General features: G+C 37.7%; 1 protein-coding gene across 2 annotated transcripts in view; it reads left to right on the plus strand.

Annotated features, from left to right (window-relative positions):
- ITGA4 (integrin subunit alpha 4) overlaps positions 1-13,235 on the plus strand; it is a 131,322-nt gene that overhangs the window by 98,941 nt on the left and 19,146 nt on the right. For both annotated transcript variants that reach the window (XM_053665220.1, XM_037130049.2), the window contains exons 16-17: positions 3,632-3,781; positions 5,719-5,795. In XM_053665220.1, coding sequence (XP_053521195.1) covers positions 3,632-3,781; positions 5,719-5,795 — 227 coding nt within the window. The remainder of the gene's footprint in view (positions 1-3,631; positions 3,782-5,718; positions 5,796-13,235) is intronic.

Below are 13,235 nucleotides of genomic sequence, written 5' to 3' on the forward strand. Positions count from 1 at the left end.
TGTGTAATACCATGAAATCAACCTGCCTACCTACTTAGTGAATTAGTTCATTCTTTTCTATCCCTTGGTTTTCCTAATTTTTGGATTTTAAATTTTTGAAGTAAAGGAATTTAATTTTGTTATATATCTCTTTGGATGATTTCTAGAACCCATCTTTTTTCAGTAATAACATCAAGAGAATGAATATTTGATTAGTAAATACATTTTATTTGTATTTTTATTATGTTTTATATATTTAATTTGCTTATACAAGCACATAGTTTAGTAGAGTGCCATTTGCTCCAAAGCAGTTATATTTGAATCACAGCACACTATGGACCAATCCATATATGTTGAAAGTTTAAGTGCAAGTAAGCTATATAACTATACTGACAGTATGGTATTCTAGAAATTAATTGATACCTCAACATATGTTAATTCTTTGTTAGATGGCAAGGTCTTTGAAGACAGGATATTTTCTTTTGCATGTTTATATTGTTCTTAGAACTAACACACTACATGAGACAGAAAATTGATGAATATTTAATCAGTTTTTGGATAACATCTTTTCGATGCTATTTAAAGAAATATGTGAGGGAAAATCTGAACACGTTCTGTTGGTATAGTGGTTAGGGCACCTGCCCTGGGGTGTTGTGTTTTCTCAGGAAACTGTTGCGCCAGGTGTTGACAGTTCTGCATCTCCTGACCCAAGCTTCCTAGATACAGTGATTATAATTGCACACGGTCATGGTCATGCAGGTTTTCGGGTTCCAGTCCATGACTCAGACCTTCTACCTCCTCAGCCCATTCCCCACGTTGGTACTAGAGGGGCATTTCAAAAAACTCAAACCTGATCATATTTCATGCTCAAAATTCTTCTGTGTAAGAACCTTCCCATCCCCCTCCTTCTGTACATGTGTGTGCATACATCACACACTCATCTTTCACACTATGTGTGTGGATTTATGGGTTATAGACTGTGACTTAGGTACCGACATTCAGTTTTGTGTCCCCGAAGCCTGCCTTGTACACAGTGGATCCATGGATACCATCAAATGTTTATAACTCAATATCATTTTTCATTCATTAATATTTTATAAATATTTCTAGCTCCACTCTTAAATTCCTTCACTGCATAAGTACAATAGGAGGCGTGGGCCTATAGCTTGGTTCTCAAGTTGGCCATAAATACAAATTTCCATAAAAGTCAGACAAGAAAGAAGATTTTGTACAATTTCAGGCATGTGCTTATTTGTGAGCTGTGGGCGTCTTATGTAATTATTCATAAAAATGGGAAATGGGATCTTCATTGTTTTTAATATAACTAGCACATGCCCATACAAATTGAAAATTTTAAGCAAATCGACTTTTTCCCTCCCAAATACTTAATTAGTCACTTTAAGACATTTTTTGATATTCTAGCATTTTTCCTTAGGTGAGCTGTTAAAGTTAAATAAGTGTGAATATCTGTCAAGTACAGTGCTTGCGAGAGTGCACGTACATTCTATACACTGTGAGAAAAGCATAATTAATAGCTAATTAGGATAATGAAAGTAATATACACCAGATGTAGAAAAGACCTCGTGGAAAATTAGTATGAATTAGATAACATGTGATTTGGTCAAAGCAAGCTTGTTGAGAAGAATTAAAACAGTGGACATGTGGAGGGACGATCTGTGGCTGTCCAGCTCCTACATCTAGGGGATAATTTAATCAAGTTTGCTATTGTAATACTCAGGGCTTCAAGCTGTTCCATTTTCATGAGTTGATAACTTGGGATTTGGGCCTTGATTTTCGGCATTCCTATATGGTCAAGTTTTTGTATTGAGATGACCACTTATCAAGTAATTTAATGCAGTCATCTCCACATATAAGATAGGAAAAGTAGTAGGAGATCTTGAGTACTGTGACTCATGCTCCAAGTCTTCCAGGAGCCACTTAATTAACACAAGTCTAACAATTGTTATGTAGCTCATTTTAATGTTCTGGCAGTCGTCTAATTTTCTTTTTTTTAATTCCTTCCAAATGTTTACCAGAATTTCTTATTATAAGAAACTGAAATTCAGTAATTCCTTGTTGGCTTATGTAGCTACATTTCGAAAGCAACATACACATAATAATGTCTTACATCTGCTGAGACCTTAATAAACAGCAGATATTGTGCTAAGAGTTTTTATGTACATTGTACCATTGCATCTTCACAATAATACGGTGTAAGTATCATCATTCTCATGATAATTTTTCTGCTTTTCAGAAGAGGTAGCCCAACCACAGATTAACTAATTTGCCTAAGGTTACAGTGGTAGTAGGTGATGAACCTGATTTGAACTTCAGTAGTCTCCCTCCAGAACACTTACCTTCACCTCTGCACACATGTGTTGATAATGTGGTGACTGGTGAGAAAGAAGAAATATTACATCTATTTTTATAATTACATAAAGGCATAGAATAAATGTAGTCTTTTATGTGACGTATACCATAACGTCACATATGCCTTTATTTTACTTCACTGATGGTATCAAGTGACAGTAGCTGTAGGTAGCACAGCAATAATCTCTACAACAGATACTTTTTCTATCCATTAGAGATTATTAATCTTTGTTTTTTTCCCTTTTACACAGCAATGTTTAAGCCATATTCCAATTCTGAGGTGTCTGTAGGTAAATAGAAACCTGACCCACTGACATTATTAGTAGGAGGTCTGTGAATTACAGATAAAAATTAAAGGAGGAAAAATTGAGACAGTTGTAATAGAGTAAATGAGAATAAAAAGTTAAAAAATTATTATGATGTTAAATTTAAAAGAATGTCATACTGAGTGTGATGGATTCTGAATAGGCTACAATTTCTGTATAAATGATAAATAAATCCAAGAACACTTTTTTGTGAAGTATAAAAATAATAAACCTGGAAAAAAGTTATAAAACAACTAGCAAGAAGATTCAGTAAATAAATTTTATCCTATTTAGGATAAAATATTAAATGTACAAAATAAATAACTTTGCTATATATCATTTATAATCTGTTAGGAAATACAGTTGGGAAAGGTTTGTAAAGGATATGCTTTATAATATATATAAAATCAAATGAATCAAATTGTATCAAAATGTAATAAAAGGTTGGCCATGGTTGGGGCAGGGGAGAGCAACAGGAAAAAGGGGGACAACTGTAACTGAACAACAATAATTAAAAAATTAAAAGAAAACTTGAATAAATGGAGAAATTATATTTCTATAAGTGTACTAGAGGAAAATGTTAAATAGAATAAAATGTTCATTAGTACTTTGAAATGATTTATGAGAAACTTACAGTGAAAAATACTTATGTTATAATGTCAAGTTATAAAAAAAGTGTGTATAGAAAATACCATGGAAGAAAATGTACCCAACAGTAGACCTTTATATACTATCAGAGGATTATAGTTTTTCATTTTTATGCTATTTTTGTGTTGTTTCCTAAAAACATGAATGTTTCATAATGTGAAAAAATATACACATTTAACTTAATAAAAATAATTTATATGAAAAGGTAAGAATATTTTTGATTTCCATGTGGTGCATTGGGCCTTATGCAGGAAAGGAGGAGCTCTCTATATTTTTAAACTTTCATGCTGCTTTTTATTTTTAATTCATATGGTTTTAAATTTCCTTAGAAAGATGTGCGAGACATCCTCACCCCAATCCAGATTGAAGCTGCTTACCACCTTGGGCATCATTACATCGACAAACAAAGAACAGAGGAATTCCCACCACTTCAGCCAATTCTTCAGCAGAAGAAAGAAAAAAACAGAATTGAAAAAACAGTAGGAATATTTTCTTTTATTCCAAAATTGTGACATGTAACTACAGAGTTTTTCTTTTTGACCTATCGCATAATTCTGGAGAAATGAACTCAATTTTTAAAAATTTTATTGATTTTTTAATATAAAAGATTTATGGTATCTTGTTTTTTATTTGTATTCTCTTTAGGATAGGAGCTGAATATTTAAAAATATGCATGTAGTGGTAGCAGTGGTTTATAACACAACATGTTAATTTTCTCTTCTCGATGCCCTGCCAGTGAAGAAAGCACATTGCTAGACAGCACTCATAATGGAAGTGAGTTGCATTCATGAGTCAGTTACTCAGAGTCGCCATGTGTGTTCAGTGTATCTTTCTCTTTCTCATTTTCTGTTTCTTCTCTCTGTTTTGTTTCCCTCTCTCTCACTACCCCCACCCACGATTCACTTGTGTCTTATTAGTTAAATTCCTTTGCTGGGTTTTACTCATTTATAAACATGTATTTATGTTACATGACAGTTTCTCTTTTTAAATGTAACTGCTTCTCAGCCTCATGCCAGGACTAACTGCATTTTGAGATGGGTGCTGCATTCTAACCATGAACTGCTTTGTCCAGTTTATCCCAGAATATATCAGCTTCCTTGACAGTGTGTTTACTTCTGGGGGTCCAGTTGTTCAGAACTTTTCTGTCCAACAGCACAAAGGCATAGTCAACAGAATGTTTTGGGGTATGATAAAAGCATTCATTAAAATGTTTGCCAGTGGCACACAGAATGTGAAAGATAAAAAGGACATTTAAAGGTCTAGTTCATATCCTGTCCTAACAGAACTGCCCCTAAGTCACTTTAAGATATTTGAGCTTACAATTAACACTGTCTAGTCTACAACATTGGTTGAATAAAGATAACTTAGGAACAAATTTTCTTTATACTCATATATAAAAACATTTCTGGAAGTCAATATTTTTCATCTTTCTGTTTAAACTTTTCAATATCAACTATTTTTATGTCTTTTATTGTAAGTACATAAGCCAAAACCTAAGCAATTGGTAGTTATATTAGAATAATTCACATTTTGACTCTTAGAGCAGCCTGTTCAACAAGTCAGAGTGGTAGAAAAGTTATTTACCTAGTCATTTAGAAGAAGATTTCCGAGTCCCCTCTGCTCCCCTAGGTACAGGCAGTCAGATCTGAGGAGCAGCTTGACAACCTGCACTCATGTGCCATTTTACATACCTGACTCCTTCTCTGCCTTTCCAGATTCCTTTCTTTCCTGCATCTTATCTTTCTTCACCTTTACTGCTCATTTTTCTTTTTTCTCTCTTTCCATTTTTTTTTCTTTGCCCAGCTTCTAATTCAGGTCTTCTTACATACCTAATAAGTATATCTGGGGCCTGTTAAAATGCTCAGAGGTAAATACATTCTGGAACCTCTGTGATCATCTATCATTTAATTTTCTTCAATGTGTTCTTAAAGTGATATTTCTAAATTTCTACAATTTGTTATTTTCAACAAATAGAAGACTGCTGTCTTACTCTGCAAAGTTAAGTGCTGTGCTTGTGTGCAATCAGTGGAATCAGAGCAGCAGAAAATTGAGAGGAACTGGGCAAAGAGCATCCTTGTGGCATGAGATTTAAATCCTTACATAGGTCACTATCATAGTTTGCTTAAAATTGTTTTACAACTATTATGGAAGAGAAAAAAATCTTGTTTGCACCTAATAAATTTAGTCTTTAAATTTGCTTATTGGAAGAAATTAGTACTTTTAGCCCTGTAATTATTTGTCATTTAAGCCTACTAACTCACTCTCACACTGAATTCTTCAAAAAGGGATAAAACAAGAAGTTATCAACTTGATTTATTTTATTTTTCTCATGTATCAAGATGTCATAGTCTTTAAAAAACAGAAATACACCTACTGATTGAACTAAAAATAAAACACTGTCATATTTTATTTCCAGATAAACTTTGCAAGGTTTTGTGCCCATGAAAACTGTTCTGCTGATTTACAAGTTTCTGCGAAATTTGGATTTTTGAAGTAAGTGTAGTTTACTCTTTGTTATTCATCAGCGTGGGCTAATGGGCATGCGCGTGGGTTTCAGAGAGAAAAGGACTAAGAACTGATACTTGGGGGTGAGCAGCATTTAAAGAACTGAAAACAGACATCATTTTCCTGAGAAAGATTAAGTTGATCTGTTTTTTTCAGTCACATAAGTATGCACTTAATGATATGAGCCCAGATGCTTTATGAAGCACGTTTTAATCTTTCGGCAGTAGCTGAGAAGATAGTTCAGTATTTAACTGTGGCCTTGGTCATCCTCGTTAGAATTGTAGTTGTGTTTCGGACATTGGTCAGCGCCTCTTGGTAGTAGAGTTGGGATGGCAAAGTGAGCTAGCCTTCACTACATTGTGCTTAGTTTGTCACCCAGAAAAATGGCTACGTCATTCAGACTGATCATGACACATTTGAAGAATAAACTACCTTGTTCTTCCAAATTCACAGAAGGGGAAATAGTAAAAAGGAAATGTGTGTGACATGCTTAGAAAATTGCCTAGCATATAGTGAACACTAGATAAATGTTGATTGCTGTTATTACATTGTTACAGGAAATAAACCACGGTAATTTTGTCAGGTCTAGATCCCCTAGATTGAAGTTGTTTTGCATGTCAGAGGGGAGGTGTGGACAGGAAGAAGCCTGGAGGGATGGAATGCACAGTTCAGGTTGAGGGGTAACTGTGCATGGGAAATAGAAGAAGAGAAGGAGGCATCAGTGGCTGGGCAGGAAAATGGGAAACCATATTGCAAGTAAGTCTATAAAGGAAGCAAGTTTAAATTGGGGCATGTTGAATTTGGTGGGACTTCTGTATGCCGCTTTCCAATTGAAAATCTAGTTCAGGATTACTGTGGGATCCCTGTAAGGGGAAATGTGCATTTCACAGAGGAAAAAAAACTGAAGATTAACATGTAGGTGGACAGTTTTATTGAAAGAGCTTAAGAAGAATAGGGAGTCCCTGTAGGAGACTGAAAAGAACTATGAGGAGAACTGAGTGCACTGTGAAATGACCAATATAAAGAAGAGAGACAACCACTCCTAAAACAAAAACAAAAGCAGACTAAGCAAACAACTAGGACAGGAACAGAACCACAGAAATAGGGATCACATGGAGGGTTAGCAACAGGGGAGTGGGGAGGGAAAAGGTGCAGAGAATAAGTAGCATAAATGGTAGGTAGAAAATAGACAGGGGGAGGTTAAGAATAGTGTAGGAAATGTAGAAGCCAAAGAATTTATAAGTATGACCCATGGACATGAAATAAAGGGGGGGAATGTGGGTGGGAGGGAGTGTACAGGGCAGAGGGGAATAAAGAGGGGGGAAATGGGACAACTGTAATAGCATAATCAATAGAATATATTTTAAAAAGAGAGATTTCTTATTGTAAGACTTTGTAAAGAAATAAGATAGCCTAATGACCGAGGAAAGATCATGGGAGTTGGCATTTAAATGTGACTTGTGGGCAAAAAAAGGATGTCAGTGGCAAATTTTAAGATAGAACTTTCAGGGCAGTAGGAGCCAAATGACAGTGTTAAGTGCTTAAGGGAAGAACATATACTGGAAACACATGGATTTATCGCATGTTATTTATTCAATAATGCAAAAGCAGGAAAAAGAGTGAATTGGAGAGAAACATTTTCTACTTATATCCAGGCGGCATGTTTCGTCCCTCTTTGAACCGTCCTCTGAAGCAGTTGACAGCTTCCCACTCCCTCTTTGGAGTGTCTTTTGCTTTGATTTTCATGGTCCTACTCCCTTCTCTTTCTGCAGCCTCTCTTTCTCAATTGTCTTTGGAGGATCCTTGATTTGGGCTCTGTCAATGCCCCAAAAGGTTTTCTCACCCCTTTCTCACACTCCCATATTTTGGGGGATAATTTTTCTTACAGCCGTGACCCCCCCCCCGGCCTGCCTATACTGCCAGTGCCCAAATCAGTCTCTCTGAGATCCACACACGTCCTGATGTTCATTGGCCCTGCCTTCTTGGCGCCCAGTCACTCTCCACCAATGATATCACAACGATTAGTCACCACAACCAACAACCTCGAGCTCAGTCTGCATTCTTCTGCCTTTCTGTTTTTGTTTGTTTTTTAAGTGTATTATGGATTATGCTTTTATAGTTTTCCCAATTTTTCCCCCTTTATCCCCCCTTCACCCTGCCCCCTCAACCCTCCAGCATTCCTCCACCCTAAGTTCATGTCCCTATAAGTTCTTGGAGTTCTGTTTCCTAAACTATTTTTGACGTCTCCCTGTCTATTTTATGCCTACCAGTTATGCTGCTTCTTCCCTGTACCTTTTCCCCTGCAATTCCTCCCTTCCCCCTCCACACTGAAATCCTTCCATGTGTTGTCCATTTCTCTGATTCTGTTCCTGTTCTAGTTGTTTGCTTAGTTTTTGTTTTTGTTGTTCTTCTTTAATTTTTTTAGGTTCATTAGTTGCTAGTTGTAAGTTTGTTGTCATTTAACTGTTCATATTTTAGATCTTTTTCTTAGATAAGTCCCTTTAACATTTCATATAATAATGGCTTGGTGATGATGAACTTCTTTAACTTGACCTTATCTGGGAAGGGCTTTATCTGCCCTTCCATTCTAAATGATAGTTTTGCTGGATAGAGCAATCTTGGATGTAGGGCCTTACCTTTCATGACTTCAAGTAGTTCTTTCCAGCCCCTTCTTGAAGGTTTTTTTTTTTTTTTGAGAAATCAGCTGATAGTCTTATGGGCACTCCTTTGTAATTGTCTCCTTTCCCCTTGCTGCTTTCAATATTCTCTTTGTCTTTAATCTTGGGTGACTTAATGATGATATGCTTTGATGTGTTACTCTTTGGGTCCAACTTTGGGACTCTCTGGTCTTCCTGGACTTCCAGGAAGTCTATTTCCTTTGCCAGTTTGGGGAAATTTTCCTTCATTATTTGTTCAAATAAGTTTTCAATTTCTAGTTGTTGTTCTCCTTCTGGCACCCCTATGACTTTAGATGTTGGTGTGTTTCAAGTTGTCCCAGAGGTTTCTCAGCCTCTCCTCATGTTTTTGAGTTCTTGTTTCTTCATTCTGTTCTGGTTGCATGTTTCTTTCTTTCTTTTGTTCCAAATCATTGATATGAGTCCTGGCTTCCTTCCTGTCACTGTTGGTTCCCTGAATATTTTGGCTTATTTTTTGGGGGTATCTTTCATGTGTTATTCCATTTTTTGACCAGGCTCAATCAGTTCTGTGAGCATTTTGATTACCAGAGCTTTAAATTCTCCATCAGATAGTTGGCTATCTCATCATTGCTTAGCTCTCTTTCAGAGGTTTGACTCTGTTCTCTCATTTGGACCCTGTTTCTTTGTCTCAGTGCACCTGTTGTAAGGGGGCGGGTCCTTATGTATTCATTGAAGCAGGGCAACCCTCTTTGCTACGCTATGGTGCTGTCTGTGGGGGAGGGGTCAGAGAGAGAACAGTGCAAGTCTCCTGCTTGTTTCTAGCTCACTTTCCAACAGACTCTAGTGTGAGACTGGGAGTTTCTCCTACCGGCAACCAGTTGGTCCACAGTCAGCTCTGAGTCTGAGTTTCCCATTTAGCCACCCCTGCCCACATGGTCCGCCACCTCGTCTCGGGTTCTCTCCAGTCTACTTGCCTTACTGGTCTGGTTGTTGCGTTTCCTTGTTTCATGAATTCCTTGGTTGTCAGAGTTCCATGAAGTTTGATTTTCTGGCACTTGTAGTTGTTTCTTGATTTTAGATTGGTTGTTATTCTCCTTTTGGCTGTGCAAAGAAGCAAAGGGTTTCTACCTGCACCTCCATCTTGGCTGGAACTCACTCTCCTGCATTTCTTATCCCTGACATTCAATAAATTACTAAGTTCTACAATATTACCACCTAAATATATATTTTTTTGCCCACCATAATTCTCTGTCTCCACCACTATTACTCTAAACCAGGTCCTCATTATCCTACATAGATCACCAGGCTTTTCAGCTTTCTGAGCTACTCACCTCTTACTTTGCATTCTAATTCCTTTACCATGATGTTTCCAGAGGGAGCTTTCTCACATGCACCTCTGTTAACAGTGCTTCAGTGGCTTGTTCTAACCTTAAACTCTGAACTCCTTAGCATCCGTTCTCACCAATTGCATTGATGGCCGACTACTTATAGTTGCTGGGCCACACCATGCTTTCTTAAGCCTCTCTATTGTTTCACTTCTTGATTTCACTTCTCCAACTTATCTACTTGATTAACTTTTATTTATCTCATAAATGTCACCTGTTTCCTAGGTGAAGTCCCTTTGGTCTCCAGGTACGAACCCTCTGTCCTCCTGTGTCCCTCAGCCCACTGCACTTACACTCACTTCCATTCTCACCTGTCTCCACACCACCCTGTGAGCTGCTTCAAGGCAGGGTCTTGTCTTTTCATTTTTGTGTTGCCAGTGCCTAAAACAATGTCTGCAACACTGTGAGTGACGAATGGATGTCTGCTGAGGCTGGAACAAGGTTCTAAAGAAAACAGCATATAATGGGATTGGACTCAGGTGGAGAAGTTAGCCTTAGAAAGAAATTAAAATGGTTCTGCATCTTGAGCTAAGCAGCTATGAAAAGATGCTTGACATTGGTTAAGACACATTGTGGAAGGAAATAAAATGTAGAGAATTCATGGATAGCCAGGATATAAAAGCAGGTTCATATTTGGAAAGTGAGGGCCTTTAGGATGAGCTTGGGAACTTGAAAGGCATGGGGAAAGATTCACAGTAGTTGTTATGATGAATGGGATAGGAAGTCAACTAGGAATGAGTGAAAAGGTTAACAAACAGTGCTGAGTACCCTGCTGGGTGGGACCACATATGGCAGAGAATAAATTAATTCTTTTCACTTAGGCAATGCCAGTATAGCCTTGAGCATCCACTGTTGAGGGCCAAGAAGCCCTAACCTACTTGATTAATAATTGGATTTTAAACTTAAATTATCCAGATTGGCTGCTCAGCTAGTCCAAAAGCAGTGGCTGTTATTTTGTATCCTAGCCAGTAATGTGATGCCTTTGTTGCTATGTTAGTTGCAAACTTTATAACCTTCCCATTTGTGTATTTATTTTCTTTCTAAAATGCTTAGTTTTCCTGGTGGTTTTGCTGTTGTGGGCCTTTGATATGTAGAGGTATGTGAGGGAAAGCTTATCTAAGCTACAAATAAGTAGTGTTCTTATTTTCTTAAATTGGAAATCCTGTCACCTTGGTCATCTTTCATTGCAGTCCCTCTGGCCTGTGAGAAAACGGAACATTAAAATTAATACAAAAGTATTACTAAGAATGCTTTCTTTCAGAATAGTGAAAATACATCTTCTTGAATTAAGATATTGAGTTATATAATTGAATTATTTTTCTTCATTACATATTTTCTTGTAGTAAACTATTACATTCTCTACTTTGCGTTTTTAATTTGAAGTGATACTGTTTCTTGCCATCTAAATATCAAGTCCACTGGGACTCTAAATGGCAGGCAAGTGAGGGTCAGGCAGGGTTCTCAGTGTGCGGCCTCGGAGCCAGTGTCACGAGAATCACCTGGAATGCTTGGTGGAAATGCAGGTTCCTAGGCCCTGGACCATCCAAATTGGAAGCTATGGGGACCAGGCCAGAAGTGTTTATTGTTAACAGCTCCTAGGGTTTCTTATTACACTAAAATCTGAGAACAAACGTGGTCGTGGTTTAGAGTTTCAGATTTGAAATGAAACTAACCTGGTTCAGGTGCTGTATCTGCCCTTTACTAGCTGCATGGCCTTTATAGAGAAGCCTTTCGATGCCCATAAACCCCTTTTGTCATTGATAAGAAGGTAAAATAGTACCTACTTTATATAAAAGATGTTTTAACAATAAAATGTGATCATGCAGGCCAAGTACAGAGCAGACCTACACATGAAGCTCTGATAAAAGCTGTTATTTTGATAAATTATGGTTGGGATATTTATAGATTATGGTAAAAAAATCTTTTTCATTTGGCCATAAAATGAAATGTCGCCAGTGAATTCTAAATGTTTTCTGTATGGATACTAGTTATTTGCCCAGAGTCTGTCTCTATGTCCCCAAATGCTGCTGCCCTGACTGGGCCAGCGGGCTAGGTCTGAAGCAGCATGAATTGCCAGTGTAAAATGTAAGCCCCACCTCTTCTGCATCAATTTGGAAAGTTACAGGTGATTTCTATTTGGGAAATGGCAACTTATTTCAGGAATTCTCTAATAAGCACTCTTCTAATCAATTTTTTTCAGCTCACAGTGAAGGATTCTGACAGAGTGCTTTGCATTTTTAGTAAATTATACTCTGTCAGAGAAATATATGCCTGTCTCACATAGGCGTCCTCTCTCTTCTCTGCAGTAGTAGGCAAATTGTGACCATATGTTCTAGTATTCTCTCACCCAAAACTCCACTGGAGCTAATGGTATTTATGTGCCGAGAGCTACAAACCTGCTTTAGGTAAATGCATTTACTCAGTTAAGAACATGAGTTTCTGAAGACTGCAATTTAATGGACTGCCAAAAGCAAACTAAACAGTGCTTATGCATTCTGTCTCATGTTTTCATTAAGTTGAGGTTTTCTTCTGATTCTCTGAAGAATAAATCGGATTCGAATGGACTTACACTGCAAAATGAAGGTGAACAAATATGACTATCAAGATGACAAATATAAGAGCAGGTGTTAGTCATTACACAGGTGGTTTGAAATCTAGTTCTTCAGCCATGCTTTCCCGGGTAGGAGATGATGTAGGCTTTCACATCAGCTAGGAATGCCTTTAACTGCAAGTAACGGAATGCCTGACTGATAGTGGCTTAAACAATAATGGGATTTAATTATTCAGTGTGCTATGCAGTGTATAGGAGGCAGTAGCAGGTTTAGTGAGCACCTACCAAAATCTTTCCAGTTCCCTTGGCTTTTCCCTCACGGTAATTAGATGGCTGTAGCAGCACCAGGGTTCCCAGCAAAAAAGAAAAAAAGGGTAGGGGGCACGAGCAAAATTCCATGTCTTCTTGAGCCTGCTTCTCCAGGAAGGCCAATGCCTCAGCAGACTTCTAATGCCGATTAACCAGGCCTGTATCACACACTCACCCCCCAAACCCAGCATGGCTGAAGAACGGATGCGGCCTTCGTGATATCAGATCAATTAGAATTCATTTCCTGAGCTCTAGAGCCTTGTCTCCTGCAGTCTCAGGGGAATGCTGCCTATGCCTTCACTAGTCTGTGGTTCTGTTAGCAGCTCAAAAGGGCAATCACTGTTGGGCAGACAGCAAGCAACTGTCAGCATTGGCCACTATACTGTTAGCCCTTAAAAGGGCTAGCCTAGCAAAATGGTCCATTTTAAAAGTGCAGGTAGTAAGGATATACAGACTGGGCAAAAGTAGGTTCACAATTGTGAGTACACAAGACACAGTTAATACAGCAACTGTAATGATTATAATCTGCATGTCTTTAGCTACACAA

Source organism: Artibeus jamaicensis, unplaced genomic scaffold, assembly GCF_021234435.1.
Source record: "Artibeus jamaicensis isolate MK-2021 breed Jamaican fruit bat unplaced genomic scaffold, CSHL_Jam_final contig_391, whole genome shotgun sequence".
In the NCBI taxonomy this organism is placed as follows: domain Eukaryota; kingdom Metazoa; phylum Chordata; class Mammalia; order Chiroptera; family Phyllostomidae; genus Artibeus; species Artibeus jamaicensis.